The 19,556-nt window shown below is 41.3% G+C and overlaps 1 protein-coding gene across 1 annotated transcript in view; it reads right to left on the reverse strand.

Moving 5' to 3' along the window:
- The window catches only part of KIF6 (kinesin family member 6), a 404,227-nt gene that overhangs the window by 270,530 nt on the left and 114,141 nt on the right, over positions 1-19,556 (reverse strand). The window contains exon 6 of the mRNA XM_036248669.1: positions 18,434-18,563. Coding sequence (XP_036104562.1) covers positions 18,434-18,563 — 130 coding nt within the window. The remainder of the gene's footprint in view (positions 1-18,433; positions 18,564-19,556) is intronic.

Raw genomic sequence — 19,556 nt, forward strand, 5'->3', positions numbered from 1 at the left:
TAATGAAAAAGCCATGTTACATTTGGATTGAGAAATAATGAGTTATTGTAAATGACACAGACATTATATCCATCAAGATAGACAAAGTTACATTGTGGTAGCAAGTGAACAAATAGCACCATAATCTCAGAGGCTTAAAATCATAAAGGTTTCCTTCTTGCTCACATTATTTATCTAATAGGGTGTAAGGGTGGCTCTGCTCCATACACTTGCCACTCAGTTAGCAAGTCGGGGGGAGGAGCCACCAACTTCTGCGGCCACCATCTCAACATAAAGCTTCAGGGTTTGCCACAAAAGGGGGAGAGATCAAGGAAAACCTCATACTAGTTCTTATAAACTTCAATGCAAAAGTAACATCTCGTCCTGGCCGGTTTGGCTCAGCAAATAGAGTGTTAGCCCATGGACCAGAGAAAATGAACTCAGTCCCGGGTTCGGTTTCCGCTAAGGGCATGTACCTTGGTTGCAGTTTGTCCCCGGCCCTGGTTGGGGTCATGTGGGTGGCAACCACTTGATGTGTCTCCTTCACATTGCTGTTTCTCTCTCTCTCCTCTCCTTTCTCCCTCCTGCTTTATCTGAGGATAGATGCAAAAAAGTCCTTAGGTAAGGATTTAAAAAAAAAAAGAAAGTAACATCTCATGTTCACTCAGACTTCATTGGCTAGAGCAAGTCACATGTCTCTTCAAGGAAGCATGTGTGAGAAGAAATAAGCTAGAAGTTTTGGTGAGCACTGGTAATCTCTACCACACTTATTTTAAAAATCCAAACAACACAAAAAGGAGCAAAGATGAAAGCAGAAATCTCCCAATCAAAAATAACAATGTTGTTTAGACATTTTTTTATACATATATACAAATAGAAAAATAGAAGTACTTTTACCAAAACAAAAGCAAATTGCACATATTTGATAATTATTAAATTAAATTTTATTTGAATTTAATAGAAGAAAAAAGAAGCAAATGAAACTGAAGGAATTGGTGAGCTTTAAGTACCCCCCCTCCCCCCCTGCTTAAGAGTGTGTATCTCTTTTCTAAAAGCATCTCTTTAGAAATACTCATAGAAAACATTAAGGGACTTAGGTCATTATGCTGACATCATATGGCTGACATTATCAGTTGATTTCTTGCTTTAAAAATATAAGAAAATTTATATAACACTACTCCCTCCTCTCTAACTCTAAATTTTTGTTAGATTTGTTATTACTGTTACCTTCTTGAGGTTTATAATATTGACTTTACACAGTTTTTTTGTTTTTTATGTCTAACATTCAAATAAATTCTGTTTCTCACCAGTTCTGTAATGCTTCTCAGTTCCCAAGCTCTTTATTTTGATTTACTTCTTAGTTGGTTAGACTTCATTGTCAAGCAATTTTTAAAAAGAATCCCTGATTTCATTTTCTCTCTGAATTCACACATGCTTAACAGTATTTGTCTGATGTTTTTGTATTTTTAAGAACAAACTGATAATTTAGCTGGGTATAAAATTATTGGGATTCAATATCCTTGCTTCAGAACTGGTTTCATTGTCTTCTGCCACTGAATGCTGCTGTGGAAAAGTCTGAGAACAATCTCTTTCATTTTTCACTCATAGTTGACCTGAATCTTCTGACCTGATATCCATAAGTCTCTTTCTTTAGCTTCGGGATTTAGTAACTTCAACAGATTTTATCTTGGAGTTGAGAGCTTTTTCAATTCTTTCTTGGATGCAGTGTTTTTTTCATCTGCAGATTCAGGTTATTCCAAACTTCAGGCGCTCTCTCTCTCTCTCTCTCTCTCTCTCTCTCTCTCTCTCTCTCTTTCCATGCTTTTCCTGTTGCCTTTGTTCTTTTCTTTTCTTGAGGATTTCTGATTATGTGTAATTGGGTTCTCCTTTGTCTTTCTCAGTATCACTTTCTCTCATTACTTTATATCCTTAGTTATTTTATTTTATTTTTTTTTCCTCACCCGAGGACATTTTTCCATTTTTTGTTCAGGTAGAGTGGGAGGGAGAGAGAGGAACAGAGAGAGAGAAAGAAACATCGGAGACTAGGTAGAGAAAATGGCGGCGAAGTGAATGGAGGGACCCAGACCGTCTCCCAAGACCAAACTGGATTTACAACGAAAACAAAGGCAAACCGTCAGGAAAGGGCAGCTGAAGGACACCTTGGAGGAACACTTAACCAGAAACACCCACTCAGTCCTGGTAGGCTTGCGAGGACGGGAGTGGGGACCAAGAGCCCAGGGTCCGCAGCGGCCTGGGCAGGGGCCAGGGAACTAGAGGGGAAGTTAACTCTACCGTCTTTCTTCCCACTGTGCCCGGCCTGGAAACCCTGCAGCCGGCTAGGCTAGGCTCTCTGCTGAAGCCGCACAGACTCGCAGCCGGCTAGGCTAGGCTCTCTGCTGAAGCCGCACAGACTCGCAGACCCCAGGCAACTCGGTGGGACCGGGGAACGCGGTGGAGAGTTAACTCTACCGCCTCCCCCCCTGCCGTGCACGGCCTTGGAAACTCTGCAGCCGGCTAGGCTAGGCTCTCCGCTGGAGCCGCACAGACTCGCAGCCGGCTAGGCTAGGCTCTCTGCTGAAGCCGCACAGACTCGCAGACCCCAGGCAACTCGGTGGGACCGGGGAACGCGGTGGAGAGTTAACTCTACCGCCTCCCCCCCTGCCGTGCACGGCCTTAGAAACTCTGCAGCCGGCTAGGCTAGGCTCTCCGCTGGAGCCGCACAGACTCCTGGCCCCCAAGGAACTGGGCGGGACCAGGGAACTCGGAGGGACCGGGGAACTAGACGGAAAATTAATTCTACTGCCTCCCCTCCTGCCGTGCAAGGCCCTGTAGCCGCTGAAGCCGCACAGACTCCTGGCCCCCAGGCAACTCGGTGGGACCGGGGAATGCGGCGGAAAATTAAGTCTACCGCCTCCCTCCCCGCCGTGCACGGCCTGGAAACCCTGTAGCCGGCTAGGCTAGGCTCTCCGCTGAAGCCACACAGACTCCTGGCCCCCAGGCAACTCGGTGGGACCTGCGAACGTGGCGGAAAATTAATTCTACCGCCTCCCTCCCCGCCGTGCACGGCCCTGGAAACTCTGCAGCCGCTGAAGCCCCACGGACTCACGGCCCCCAGGGAACTGGGCGGGACCAGGGAACTTGGCTGGAAATTATTCCCACCACCTCCCTTGCCACCCTGCATGGGCCCTCCTAACGCTATAGCCTGCTAAACTCTCCGCTGGAGCCACACAGACTCCCGGAGAACAGGGGACTTGGCGGGATTAAAGTGGGTCCTCCCTGGTGCATCCAAACCCAGGAGAGGGAGCCACAAACAGCAAAACACGAACACCCACTGGGAAAACTTGGCAGACTCCAAAGCCCACTGTGATAACCAAAATGGTGAGAAACAGAAACAAAAGCCAAATGAAAGATCAAGAGACCTCTACAGAAGATGAAATAAATGAGGTGCAGTTAAGCAAGTTAACAGAACTAGAATTTAGAGCCATGATGTTGCGGAAGCTCAACAGCATGTGTAAGGACATGAGCAACATGAGTAAAGACATAGAAATGTTGAAAATAAACCATCTGGAAATGAAAAACCAACAGGAAGAAATGAAGAATGACATATCAGAAATGAAAAACACACTGGAAGGTCTAAAAAGCAGGGTAGGGGAAGCTGAGGACCGGATCAGTGAATTAGAAGACAGGCTAGAAGAAATCAACCAATCAGAAAACCAAAAGGAAAAAAAGATTAAGAAACAAGAAGAGAGCTTAAGAGAATTGTGGGACAACTGGAAACGTAATAATATTCGTATCATAGGAGTCCCTGAAGAAGAAGAAAGTAAGCGAGGGCTAGAGAATATATTCAAAGAAATAGTGACAGAAAACTTCCCTAATTTGGTGAAGGAAGAAGGCATTCAAGTTCAAGAAGCTCAGAGAGCCCCAAGTAAGAAGAACCCAAACAGGCCCACACCAAGACACATAGTAATCAAACTGCCAAAAATTCAAGACAAAGAGAGAATCCTAAAAGCAGCAAGAGATAAGCAACAGGTTACCTACAAAGGAACCCCCATAAGGCTCTCAGCTGACTTCTCACAAGAAACATTACAGGCTCGAAGGGAATGGCATGAAGTAATCAAGGTCATGAAAAACAAGGATCTGAATCCAAGACTACTCTACCCAGCAAGGCTATCGTTCAAAATAGAAGGTCAAATAAAGAGCTTCCCAGACAAAATAAGGCTAAGGGAGTACATTAGCACCAAACCAGCACTGCAAGAAATGTTAAAAGGACTGCTGTAATTACCAGGAGAAATGGGAAGAAAAATAGAACCACACTAAACAAAAATGGCAATAAATAAGTACATATCAATAACCACCTTAAATGTAAATGGACTGAATGCTCCCATAAAAAGACACAGAGTAGCTGATTGGATAAGAAAGCAAGACTCATCTATATGCTGTTTACAAGAAACCCACCTCACAACAAAAGACTCACACAGATTGAAAGTGAAGGGATGGAAAAAAATCTTTCAAGCAAATGGAAAAGAAAAAAAAGCTGGGGTAGCAATACTGATATCTGATAAAATAGACTTCAGATTGAAGGCCATAACTAGAGACAAAGAAGCCCACTACATAATATTGAAAGGATCTATCCAACAGGAAGATATAACATTGATAAACATATATGCACCCAATATAGGAGCACCAAAATATATTAAAAATCTTCTGGAGGACTTCAAAGGAGAAATCGATAGCAATACAATCATAACAGGGGACTTTAACACCCCGCTTACATCACTGGATAGATCCTCTAGACAAAAAATTAGCAAGGAAACAGAGACTCTAAATGAAGCACTAGACCAAATGGATTTAATAGATATCTGCAGAGAACTACACCCCAAAACTACAGAATTCACATTCTTCTCAAGTGCACATGGAACATTCTCAAAGATAGACCACATGTTAGGGCACAAACTAAGTCTCTACAAGTTCAAGAAGATTGAAATTATAACAAGCATCTTCTCAGACCACAATGGTATGAAACTAGAAATCAATTGCAAGAAGAACATACAAAGACATTTTAACACATGGAAGCTAAATAGAATGTTATTAAACAATGAATGGGTCACCGAGGAAATCAAGGAAGAAATCAAAAACTTCCTGGAAACCAATGAAAATGAGGACACAACAATACAAAATCTATGGGATGCAGCAAAAGCAGTTCTGAGAGGGAAGTTTATAGCACTACAGGCCTACCTCAAAAAAGAAGAAAAATCTCTAATAGACTACCTAACCTCACAACTTAAAGAACTAGAGAGTAAACAAAAAGAAAACCCCAGAGCAAGCAGAAGAAAAGAAATAGTAAGGATCAGAGCAGAAATAAACGACATAGAGACCAAAAAAACAATCCAGAGGATCAATAAAACAAAGAGCTGGTTTTTTGAAAAGATAAACAAGATTGATGGACCCTTAGCTAGACTCACCAAGAAACAAAGAGAGAGAACCCAAATACATAAAATCAGAAATGAAACAGGAGAGATAACAACTGACCCTACAGAAATACAAAAGATCGTTAACAACTACTATGAAAAATTATACGGCAACAAATTCGAAAATCTAAGCGAAATGGACAAATTTTTAGAAACACATAGCCTCCCAAAATTGGATCAGATAGAGATTGAAAACTTGAACAGACCAATAACAACAGAGGAAATTGAAGATGTAATCAAGACTCTTCCAGCAAACAAAAGCCCAGGCCCAGATGGCTTCACAGGGGAGTTTTACCGAACATTCAAAGAAGAACTAATACCCATTCTCCTCAAACTATTTCAAAAAATTCAAGAAGAAGGAAGACTGCCAAACTCGTTTTATGAAGCCAGCATAACTCTAATTCCAAAACCAGAAAAAGACACAACAAAGAAAGAAAACTACAGGCCAATATCCCTGATGAACATAGATGCCAAAATCCTGAACAAAATACTAGCAAATCGAATCCAGCAATACACCAGAAAAATTATCCACCATGACCAGGTGGGATTCATCCCAGGGATGCAAGGCTGGTACAATATTCGCAAATCCATAAATGTGATACACCACATAAATAAATTGAAGAATAAAAACCACATGATCATATCAATAGATGCTGAAAAAGCCTTTGACAAAATCCAGCATCCATTTCTGATAAAAACGCTCACCAGTGTGGGAATTGAGGGATCATACCTAGACATAATAAAGGCCATATATGAAAGACCTACAGCCAACATCATACTCAATGGGCAAAAACTAAAAGCATTTCCCTTAAGAACAGGAACAAGGCAAGGATGCCCACTTTCGCCACTCCTATTTAACATAGTACTGGAAGTCTTAGCCACAGCAATCAGACAGGAAGAAAAAATAAAAGGGATCCAAATTGGAAAGGAGGAAGTGAAAGTGTCATTATTTGCAGATGACATGATACTGTACATAGAAAATCCCAAAGACTCCACCAAAAGCTTACTAGACTTAATAAATGAATTTGGCAAAGTAGCAGGATACAAAATTAATGTCAAGAAATCGATGGCATTCTTATACACCAATGATGAACTCACAGAAAGAGAAACTAGGCAAACAATCCCATTTACCATTGCGGCAAAAAAATTAAGATACCTAGGAATAAACTTAACCAAAGAGATAAAGGACCTATTCGCAGAAAACTACAGATCTTTGAAAAATGAAATAGAGCAAGATGTAAAAAAGTGGAAGAACATACCCTGTTCATGGATTGGGAGAATTAACATCATTAAAATGTCCATATTACCCAAAGCAATCTATAGATTCAACGCAATCCCCATCAAAATACCAACGGCATACTTCAAAGAATTAGAACAATTACTTCAAAAGTTCATATGGAACCAAAAAAGCCTCGAATAGCCACAGCAATCTTGAAAAGGAAGAACAAAGTTGGAGGGATCACAATACCAGATTTCAGGTTATACTACAAAGCCACCATAATCAAAACAGCCTGGTACTGGCACAAGAACAGGTATATAGACCAGTGGAACAGAATAGAGAACCCAGAAATGGACCCTAGGCAATATGCTCAATTAATATTTGACAAAGGTGGCAAGAGCATACAGTGGAGTAAGGACAGCCTCTTTAATAAATGGTGCTGGGAAAATTGGACAGCTACTTGCCGAAAAATGAAACTAGACCATCAACTTACACCCTACACCAAAATAAACTCAAAATGGATAAAAGACTTAAATGTAACCCATGAATCCATAAAAATCCTAGAGGAGACTGTGGGAAACAAAATCTCAGACATCATACGCAGCAGAATTTTTACTGACACATCACCTAAGGCAATAGAAACAAAGGAGAAAATGAACACATGGGACTACATCAAACTCAAAAGCTTCTGCACAGCGAAAGATACAATCATCAAAACGGAAAGGCTACCCACTGTATGGGAGAGCATAATTGCCAATGATATATCAGATAAGGGGTTAATTTCCAATACATATAGAGTGCTCACACAACTCCACAAAAGGAAGACAAAGAATCCAATTAAAAAATGGGCAGAGGAACTAAATAGACACCTCTCCAAACAGGACATACAAATGGCTAAGAGACATATGAAGAAATGTTCATCATCACTAATCATCAGAGAGATGCAAATCAAAACAACAATGAGGTATCACCTCACACCGGTCAGAATGGCCGCCATCAACAAATCATCAAACAACAAGTGTTGGCGAGGGTGTGGAGAAAAGGGGACTCTAGTACACTGTTGGTGGGAATGCAGACTGGTGCAGCCACTATGGAAAACAATATGGTGTCACCTCAAAAAATTAAAAATTGAACTCCCATTTGACCCAGTGATCCCACTTCTAGGAATATACCCTAAGAAGCCTGAAACACCAATCAGAAAGAATATATGTACCCCCATCTTTGTAGCAGCACTATTTACAATCGCTAAGATCTGGAAACAGCCCAAGTGCCCATCAGTAGACGAATGGATAAAAAAGCTGTGGTACATATACACAATGGAGTACTACGCAGCAGTAAGAAAGAAAGATCTCTTGTCCTTTGAGACTACATGGAGGGACCTGGAAAGTATCATCCTGAGTGAAACAAGCCAAGCAGAGAAAGACAAATTTCATATGATCTCACTGATTTCTGGAATATAATGAACATAACAGTTTGAGGACAATCCCCTAAGGAGTGGGGAGCTGAGAGAGGGATGAACAACAGAATTTATATGCATATAGGCATGAACAGTGGACATGGACAACAATCGGGGGAAGGGGCGGGGAGGGAAGGGGGAGGGGGGAACCACTGGGGGAAAAAAGGAGAATCATTTGTAACAAAAATTAATCAATAAAAAAAAAAAAAAAGAAACATCGACGTGAAAGGAACACATCGAGTGGCTGCCACCCGCACAACCGACAAGGGCCGGGGACAAACTGCAACCGAGGTACGCGCCCTTAGCGGGAACCAAACCCAGGTCTCTCAGGACCGCAGGCCGACGCTCTAACCGCTGAGCCAAACAGGCCAGGGCTATCCTTAGTTATTTTTCAGCAACATTTCTTCCTCTTCTTTACTCCTCTTCCTTCTTCTCTTCCTCCTTTCTTTATAGCACTTTCATCTCTATGATGACTTTCTTTTTCTCTTTCATTTGTTTCATGAGTTCCTCAGGTTTGCTTTTTCTCTTCTTCTCTTGTCTTGTGATCTTTTCTTTGAACCCTTCTACATTTTTAGCTATTTTTGAAAACAAAGAATGTATTTAGTTAACAGCTAAGTTTATGAAGAACAAACCCTCTGCTTCTGATGTAATCAACCTTCAGATATATGTTCCTTAACCCCACCACCCCACCCTGCCACACACACACACTCCATATATATATGGATAGGCCATCAACTGTTTTCTATCTGATAATTTTATTTTTCAACATGTTATCTTTTCCCTAAAGAGTAGTCTAGAGGATGGGTGAGGAAATATTCAAATTAAGATACTTTTACTATCTGCTATGTCCTTATCCTTAACAGCATACACTTTCCTCAATTTTTTGCACTTAGAGGTCTGGGATGGTAAAACCCCTTAAGTCACAAACTCACTGAGTCCCACTCAAAAAGGCCATCATTCTCGGCCATGAGCCTAGACCACTGACCACAAAAAGGACTGTCTTTAACATTCTTTCTTTGGATGCACCGTTACAGTGTAGAATAAATATCTGTATTATAACGCTCCCTCCATACTTGCCTATGTTCTTAGATCTCATCACTCTGACCAAAAGATCATCAGATTTGCATTTGAGAATTGTGACCCTTTGTTAAAGGGGAAACTGTATCCTGCCTGAGGTTTGAGAATATATGTGTTGGCTCTCAGCACCCTCCCTCACCATCATTCAAATTTCATAGGATTTGGCAGGTTTTCTCATGGTTTGAGGTTATGGCTATTTCCTTGTTTCACTGAAGATGGCTTTTATTCCTCCTTCTATTTTTTCACATCCTTTTGCTCTTGTTGGTGAATTTCAATAACAGGGAGTAGAGTAAAAATTACTTTTTTCTGCTATGCTTAATCAGAAATGAGAATTTTAAAGATGAGAAGGAACTCTAGAGCTACATTTTTACAGCCAAAAAGATTATGTTTCTCTAATCATGTGTTTAGGGTATGTATATTTTAACATGCATATGATGACTACTTCACTTATTATAATAAACATTTCAGATCTCAAAACTCATGGTTCACGCAATATCCCAAATCAGATGAGATGAGAGCAGAATGTAAACTATGTTACAACACAGAATCACTATTTTAAAATGCACATTTCTTACCTATAAAATATAAAAGGGAGAAATGCCTGGCATATAGCGTATGCTCAAAATCTAAGTTTTTTATTTCCTTCTAGTAAAGACATGCAATAGACAAGAAGAAGAGGTTAGAATTGTTAACATATCTTTTGCTAAGACTTCCAGCTGCCTACTGGGACCTAATAATTAGCAATGCTATTTATATTATAATAAAAGCAGGACCAAAAATATTTAGCTGGCTATGTATTTTGCTCTTCCTAGGCTCACAAATCTTGAAATAAACTTGCTAATTATTTACAATTTGTGTATCTTTAAACAGAAATCTGTGAGTATGTATTAGTCAGTGCCCCTCTAATGATTAGAATATGATTCAGAAAGACTACGACCTAAATCGTCTTGTTTCCCACACACACTGCACCAGGAGATTGAGGCTTAATGTTGTTAACAAACACAACCTAATAGTAAAGATACTCTTTCCTTCCTTCCTCTGTTACCCTGATGTTCTCAGACAACATGTCCAATGACGTCTGTTCCTATACCCGGCCTGAACCTACCACCTCCACTCGCACCCTGTCTCCCAGCTGTCTCACACAGCCGCAAGGTCACACAGCTCACCCCAGAAGTGTGACAATGAGCCAAGTCTGAGCGCTGACACAGCATATCAGTGCAACTCAGATAAATCAAGTATGTTTTTCATTTCAAGCAAAAGATTGGGTAAAAAGACCTCGAATAGCTCCTGGAAAAAGAATTTATAAATCCCATAAACATTACTGGTAGGTTGACTATTTGGAAATCACACTTTGCCGAAAGGTCTACAGTCTCAGAATTATTTTTAAGTCAAAGTCGTCTGTGATGTGCTCCGTACTCATATTCTTTTGAGTCTGGGCCTGAGGTTTCAGGTCTCATCACCTGGAATGATCAGATCTTCCTCTCCCAATCAATTCAATAAAACAGTTCATTAATTAATGGCCACCTTGTTGCCAGGTACTGAGAGAATAGAGATGAACCAATTAGCAGCCTTGCCCGTAAAGAGTTGCTAGCTGAGAACTGTGGGGTCTTTCCAAATGTCATTGAATTTAATCCTTAGTATAATCCTAGAAGGTAGGTGTTATTGTGCTCATTTTGCAGGATAAAAAGTGTGGTTTACATTGGTTAAGTGACGTGCCCAACCACACACGCCTGGGAAGGGGTGGAGCCGGGGCAGAACCGAAGTCTCTGGGACGGGTGTGCTCCTCGCCACCTCCTGGCAGGATGTGTGGTGACAGCGAGGACGCCGCAGGGGGTCCAACACTGGCTGGAGGAGCTCACCTGATGGTTCGCTTGGGGAAGGCAGCCACATGGGAAGAAAGCAAGACAACTACCAAGGGCCCTGGACTTTCCCCACGTTGGCAGGGAGCATTATTTTCTGGCCAAATCTCATTCCAGCAGTTTCTTAGCAAATATTGTACCATATGAGGTTCAGCACATTATTGCTCCTAGATTAATTAAAGTCCAGACCTACACCAGGGCCTGCAATATAAGAAATTGTATCCTCGGTTACTTAGGCACCGCATTAATTTGCTAGGGCTGCCGTAAGAAAACACGACAAACCAGATGGCTTAACCAACTGAAATGGACTCTCTCACAGTTCTGAAGACGACAAGTCCAAAACGGAGGTGTTGGCAGGGTCGTGTCCTGCTTCTGAGGACTGTGAGGGAAGCATCCGCTCCAGGCCCCTCTCCTGACAGCTGACCAGTTCCTGTTCCCGCGGCATGACCTGTGTATGTGTCTGTCTCTAAGTCTCCCCGCTGTTCAGAGTCAACTCTGACGACCTCATTGTAACTCAGTCACCTCTGTAAAGACCTGCCTCTCAATAAGGTGACAATCTGAAGTCCTGGGGTTAGGACTCCAACACATGAGCTGGGGGTGGGGACGGAAAGACACAGTTTGACCCATAACAGACACTACTGTGAGGTTCTGGTGGCAAGGGCGTCAGACACTTCTCTCTTCTCGAAATAGGCTTGTATAAGAGGCTCACTTTAGCCTCATAATTCACTTTGAGCAACTTTACTACTCCTTAAAATGAATATTTATATGGTACTTTTATCAATAGAGGCTACTTCTAGAGGGAGGATTCAAAATGAACCCTGCTTTTGTTCATTTAGACGGTCCGTGTCCCCCCGAGGATTGAGGTAAGATCCCCAATGTTACAGACACTTCTGATAGGATTCACTCCAACCTGATGACAGCCTCCCTTTCCATGTCCCAGGCCAAGGTGGGGACGATGGGCTGGATGCAACTGGGCATCAAATTTCAGTTCAAGATAGCAGAAAACTTTCTAATGAGTGGCATCACTCATTAGTGAACTATTGCACATGATATCCAAAGCAGAAACCATAAAATGAAAAGGCTGATTTGATAAATGAAGAAAATAGAACTAAAAGAAAATGTATAGAGGAGGAAAATTGGTGGTGGAGTGAATGGAAGCTACACAGACCATCTCCCAGGACCAAACTGGAATTACAACGAAAATAAAGACAAATCATTGAAAAAAACAATTGAAAAGCAGGCTGGGGAGAACCCGTCAATATCCCTGATGAACACAGACGCCAAAATCCTTACCAAAATATTAGCAAATCGGATCCAGCAATATATTTAAAAAATTATTCACCATGACCAAGAGAGATTCATCCCAGGGATGCAAGGCTGGTACAATATTCACAAATAAATAAATGTGGTACACCACATACACAAAATGAAGGATAAAAACCACATGATCATATCAATAGATGCTGGAAAAGCCTTTGACAAAACCCAGCACCCGTTTCTGATAAAAACGCTCAGCAATGTGGGAATAGAGGGATCATATCTTGACATAATAAAGACCATATATGAAAGACCTACAGCCAACATCATACTCAATGGGCAGAAACTAAAAACATTTCCATTAAGAACAGGAACAAGACAAGGATGCCCACTTTCACCACTCTTATTTAACATAGTACTGGAAGTCTTAGCCACAGCAATCAGACAGGAAGAAAAAATAAAAGGGATCCAAATTGGAAAGGAGGAAGTGAAACTGTCATTATTTGCAGATGCCATGATAATGTACATAGAAAACCCTAAAGACTCTATAAAGAATCTACTAGAGCTAATAAATGAATTTGGCAAAGTAGCAGAATACAAAATAAATATCAAGAAATCGACTGCATTCTTATATACCAATAATAAACTCACAGAAAGAAAAACTAAAAAAAAAAAAATCCCATTGACCATTGCAGCAAAAAAATTAAGACCCCCCTAGGAATAAATTTCACCAAAAAAGTAAAGAACCTGTTCTCAGAAAACTACAGGACATTGGAAAAAGGCATAGAGGAAGATATAAAAAAGTGGAAGCATATACCTTGTTCATGGATTGGAAGAATTCACATCATTAAAATGTCCATACTATCCAAAGCAATCTATAGATCCAATGCAATCCCCATTAATATACCAATGACATATTTCACAGAACTGGGACAAATACTTCAAAAGTTTATATGGAACCAAAAAAAGAGCCCAAATAGCCATAGCAATCTTGAAAAAGAAGAATGAATTAGGAGGGATCACAATACTGGATATAAGGTTATACTACAAAGCCATTGAAATCAAAACCACCTGGTACTGGCACAAGAACAGGCATAGAGAGGGAACAGGACAGAGAACCTGGAAATTGACCCAAGACATTATGCTCAATTATATTTAACAAAGGTGGCAAGAACAAACAGTGGAGTAAAAACAGCCTCTTAATCAATGGTGTTGGGAAAATTGGACAGCTGCATGCAATAAAATGAAGCTAGACCATCAACTTACACTATACACAAGAATAAATTCAAAATGGATAAAAGACTTAAATGTGACTTGTGTATCCATGAAAATCCTAGAAGAAAATGTAGGCAACAAAATGTCAAACATCACATGCAGCAGAATTTTCACTGATGCAATACCTAAGGCAAGAGAAACAAAAGAAAATTGGTACATGGGACTACATCAAATTAAAAGGCCTCTGCACAGCAAAACAAACAAGCACCATAATGGAAAGGGAACCCACTGTATGGGAGAACATAATTGCCAACAACATATCAGGTGAGGGGTTAATTTCCAAAATATATAGAATGCTCACACAACTCAACAAAAGAAGACAAAGAACCCAATTATAAAATGGGCAGAGGACATACATAGACACCTCTCCAAAAAAGACATACAAATGGCCAAGAGACATATGAAGAAATGCTCAACATTACTAACCATCAGAGAGATGCAAATTAAAACAACAATGAGGTATCACCTCACACCTGTCAGAATGGCTGCCATCAACAAATCATTAAACAACAGTATTGGTGAGGGTGTGGAGAAAAGGGGACTCTAGTGCACCTCTGGTGGGAATGCAGACTGGTGCAGCCACTATGGAAAACAATATGGTGTTTCCTCAAAAAATTAAAAATGAAACTGCTATTTGACCCAGTGATCCCACTCTAAGAATATATCCTAAGAAGCCTGAAACACCAATCAGAAAGAATATATGTACCCCTATGTTTATAGCAGCACTATTTACAATCGCTAAGATCTAGAAACAGCCCAAGAGTCCATCAATAGATGAGTGGATGAAAAAGCTGTGGTACATATACACAATGAAATACTATGCAGCTGTAAGAAAGCAAGATCTCTTATCCTTTGAGATGACATGGAGGGACTTGGAGAGTATTATACTAAGCAAAAGAAGCCAATCAGAGAAAGCCCAATACCACATGATCTCACTTATTTGTAGAATATAATGAACAAAATAAACTGATTAAAAAAACAGACCCAGAGGCATAGAAAGGAGTATGATTTAGACTGACAAACCTCAGAGGAGGGGGACTGGGAGGAGGGATGAGATAAATCAAAGAACTTACATGCATGTATGCATAACCAATCGACATAGACAATAATGCTAGGGTGGGGGGTGGGATTAGGAGGAGAGCGTCAATGGGGGAAAAGGGGGAAGCATCTGTAACAAAAATAAATTAGTTTAAAAAAAAGCAAAATAAATAAATAAATAATAGAAAATGTATAAAGTAGGGAAAGTATTTGCTGAATATATGACAAACACAAAAAGTTATTATCTTTAAATGTTCATTCCTTCATTAGTTACTTACTGAGCCCCTACTATGTATCAGGCTCTGTTTCTAGGAGCAGTGGTTGTAGGGTGAACAGGACCAAATCCCAGTCCTCCAGGGGTCAACACGTCAACCATACCTACTCTAACACTCTAAGAGAAAAACAAGTAGAAGACATAAACAAAAAGAGAAAGGCAAATGGTAAATAAAGATATAAAAGAATTTGGCAATCAAGAACACAAATTAAACATGATTTTTTTTGCTCACCAAATTGGTAGAATTTTCCACTTTAGTGGTGATGGCCAGGGTGCAGCATCTAGACCTGCTCACACACTTCTCTGACTAGGTTTCAAACAGTTTCTTAAAGGGAAAACCCAAACTGTTCCCAACTTCAGCCTGAGAACATTTAAAGGTAAAACATGCATTCCTGGGCTCCACAGCCAAGATTCTGAATCCACGGATCAGAAACAGGGTCCCAGAAACTGTGTCTTTTGACTACAACACAATACACTATTACAAGTTATCCTCTACAATACTTGGGGACAGGTTGCTGAGTTTGTGGGCAGGTCAAGCAAATGGTCCCTGCTATGGAACTGTGCAGGGACTGACAATCAAATGAAGAACGTCTTGCTTTGTTAAACTTGATTAATTGATAGGAACATTCAACTCTAAGACAAAAAAGTATCAAGTCAATACTGTTGTAATTAGCCTCATTATTAGTAACAGAAAAGAAGCAGAGGGAAGGCCAACTATTATAGGCATGTCATTTGGACAGTTTCACCAGGAAGCTTCAGCTTTGCACTCCCCAGGGAGCCATGGGGCTATTCCCTGCAAACCTCTGGGGGAAGGCACTGAACAGGGAGGAGGACAGGCGCATGTGCAGTAAGTTGGGGTGCCGTTGGGAAGGTACTTGCCTGTCAGTTACACCTGGGAATAGGTCATTGGCCAGAATGGGTGTGGCCGCTACAAGGGTGAGAAAGTTGAGATATTTAATGCCCTGAACAAAGGGGTGTGCTCACTTCGTTTGTTCTTGACTCCTGGTTGGTGGGGCTCTCTTGCTTCTGCTTCTTGGCATTTGCCCACCTGGCCCATGGTCATGGGGACCCCCCCCACACACACACACATACACACAATGGACTAATGGACTACAACCAGCTTGATGTTAAACTGGACCCGGCTACAACATGGAAAGGAAACTCTGGACACTGGCTCTGATTTTAGCTCTACTGAAGCCTCAGCTACACTTCGTCTGTGACTGGACTGAGACTGGAGAAACACACAGATGTAATTCCACGCAAATAAAAATCACTCATCCTCTTGTGCAAGTCTCAGAAAATTCTTTTTCTTGAGATACCATAAGGACCCCACTCCCAGCACCCAGTGGGAAAGAGGACACCCCAGTTTCTCCGATAACAGTCATACTTGCTACTGGGTCATGCACAGTTCAGCTTTTAATATATGTATTCTCTTTGGCACAGCAATTCAACTTCAAAATAATTTTACCCTAAGGATATAATCAGGTCTTAGTCAAAACATTGGTAGAATTGCAGAAATTATTTAAGAGTTCTGAATAAGTAAGAAGAGGATGAAGCTAATCTCGATAACTTTTCCTTAAAATGCTGGCTTTGAGAGAGACCCTGCAAGGAAACAACACTCCACTCATGTCCTACATTTGCAGACTTTGTTTTGCAAATGTTTACTTGTTACCATGACAACTTCTGGATGGCTCTGTGTAAATGGGAATTTGGGAACCTTATTTTTAAAAAAAGAATAGTGTGTTCTTTTTATCCCGGTAAGCTTGTTCTGTGCTGACAAATTACATTCTGACAGCTAGGTTGTAATCTAAAACATGCTTTTTTAGAGACTGAATAATAAAGTATTTCCAGAGATTGACAGTTATTTTTCATTTCTATTTTTATGTATTTGCTTTGAATGAATTCAAGAGGTACTCAAGTGCTAAATACTTGCTGTCCTTTTTAAATAATTAAAAAAGAGATCCTCACTGAGAAGTTTGACACATGTCAATTCGGTTGCTGCACTTGTGAATGGGGGTGAGGACAGACGCCAGCTTCCAAATCCGTCAGACTGCGGCTGAACCAACTAGCTGTGTGACGCTGGGCAAGCATCCTAACACTCTGAGCCTGTTTCCTCTGTAAAGTAAGAATCAGAAACAACAGAAATATACAGTGTCTACAGCACTGGCAAGTCTACTGAGCAGGTTCTCAGTATAACATGGTATTCTTACCAAAAAATAAAAATGAATAAACAAAAGCACAAAAACATCCCAAACCTGTTAGATTTGGTTTTTAAAAAGCAGGCTTTCCTGGAAAATGAATAAATTTCTTCAAATGTACACCAGCACTATTTGAATTGGACCTTTTCAGGCTTCCGCTGACTGATACTACCATTAGATACTCATCAGTACGTGAAAGGAAAGACTGTTGGGATTTTGACAGGTGGTACAGCAGCACAGATGAGCTTGCGCAAAGGAAGTGTGAGGTCCTTAAAACTTTATAATAGTTTGAAACAAGGCAGTCAGCCAACATTAACCAACCAGATGGCAATGGCCAAGCTTTAAAGCCAGCAGAGGTCACAGTACTTAAGGGCCAGGAGTCCTCGATAACCCATATGGATGAGGGGACGCACTTGGAGGACAAGGCCTAGACTTCTCTTGGATGCGTCCCTGCTGGAGGAGGTTAGCATGGGGCAGGGATAGGTTTCTCCACTTAGTTTCCCAATTGCATGTATTCTCTTGTCATACTTCACTGGTGGGCAGGGACCATCTATATTCTGTACGCTTATTAATCTGTGTATGAAGAACGGGATTTTTAGTGGGCATGCTAAATCTTTCACCATCACCCTCCTTGATCCTTAATCTGCCTTTACTCCTTAATCTTTAAGTGTTGTGACAGATAAGAGCACCACAGGTGACCACATGGGCAAAACGCTGAAGCGAAACACAAACGCCAATTTTGTGAAGCAAAACAAGACATTCTGAAATTAAAAACTATGTAAGTGTTCCCTGAAATTAAAGGAACAGTTTAAAGGTCCTTAACTCCATATTATATGTGGCACATAAGCTCAATTTTTAGAAGTTAGTCTACTGAAAAGTACTGATGCAGAACTGTAATATTTAATACCCTGAACAAAGGGGTTTGCTCTCCTGGCTTCTTGTACTTGACTCCTGGCTCATTAACGAGCAAGAAATAAAATCTAGACTCTTCATTTTTAGGGTCGTTGCTGCCTCTACAATTCCATTGTACCTTACATGTGTTAAAATGGCTTGCAGAGCAGTGAGTGTCTCACCTCTGCAATCATTCTTTTTTTTTTTTTATCCTCAACCAAGGATATTCTTTGCATTTATCCTCAGACAGAGCGGGAGGGAGAGAGGAAGAGAGAGAGAGAAACATCGATGTGAGAGAGACACATCGAGTGGTTACCACCCCACCCGGGGCCGGGGCCAAACCACCACCGAGGTACATGCCCCTAGCAAGAACCGATCCTGGGACTGACTCTGGTCCCCGGGGCGACACTCTAACCTCTGAGCCAAAGCAGCCAGGGCTCACCTCTGCAATCATTCTGTTGGTATCTCCTAAGAAGAGCAGATTCAGAGCTTCCTCCTCCGTGGTTGCCTGGTGAAGAGACAGGTTTTTCAAGTGAATGTTCTGATCAGGGTCCTCCAATATTGTCACTTTCCTAGGGAAATGGGAAACAACAGAAATGAGGTACTTTGAGAATGAAAAGAACTTGAGGTCTTTTTTCCACAGGTTTATTTTTAAAAGCTGTATAGTAGGATGTCTTGAACTTGTAGAATCAAATAACACACAAGGCAGCAGACACTGACGTTACCTTGACAGCACATTGAATAGCTTTGGGGCTGCAAAGGGTGTCACAGCTCCTGAATGACAGCCACCTGTCTTTGCAATGATCAGATCACTAAGTCTTCTTACAGTGCATATTATTACTGAACGAAAAACGCAAATAGATAACCTTCTACCTATAGGTCAGGAAACTTGACCGTTTGGTCAGAATTCGGTTTCTTACATAGGTGACGCACTAATTTTTCACCTGCTTTCCCCCTTTTGTTCAGTTTCATATCAATTTCAATTAGTCTAACATCTGAAACTGGTGAGCTCCTCAATTTAAACGTGGTGGAAATCGAGGCATCCGGCACCCCTCTGGGAGAGTACTGCCTTGTCTAGTTTTCTTATCAACGTGAGTAAAACAAAAAAAATTCACGAAGTCTTATAAAAGCTTTAGTTTGTCATTATTGTTTTTATGTCCATTCGATGTGTTTCTTGATCCTTTTCCTCTTCCAATATACCTCCTCCTTCCGTGACGTCCTTGCACTCAGAGCTTCGGGGCGGGGATTGTGTTCATCTGTAACAAGGGCTGGGCCCTCCCCGGTGCGTCCGTCTCCTCCTGAAAGTCCTCTGGCACTTTCTGCACCTGATCACAGCTTGGCCAGACTCACACCCGCTTCGAAGGCTGGCGGAGTCAAGCAGCGCCGTCGCTCGAGGAAGTCCCGTCTGCCTCCTGAGTTTCGCCGCGCCGACTTGCTGAAGAATTGCGAAGGGAAGGAAACCTTGTAGTTTGCAGGGCTGCCCTTGCTGGAACAGTGGGAACTGAGGATAACAGTACGGCTGGCGTCATCTAGCGTGACGGCTCCACAAGTGTAATTCGCAAACA

This window comes from Molossus molossus, unplaced genomic scaffold (assembly GCF_014108415.1).
Source record: "Molossus molossus isolate mMolMol1 unplaced genomic scaffold, mMolMol1.p scaffold_m16_p_8, whole genome shotgun sequence".
Lineage (NCBI taxonomy): Eukaryota > Metazoa > Chordata > Mammalia > Chiroptera > Molossidae > Molossus > Molossus molossus.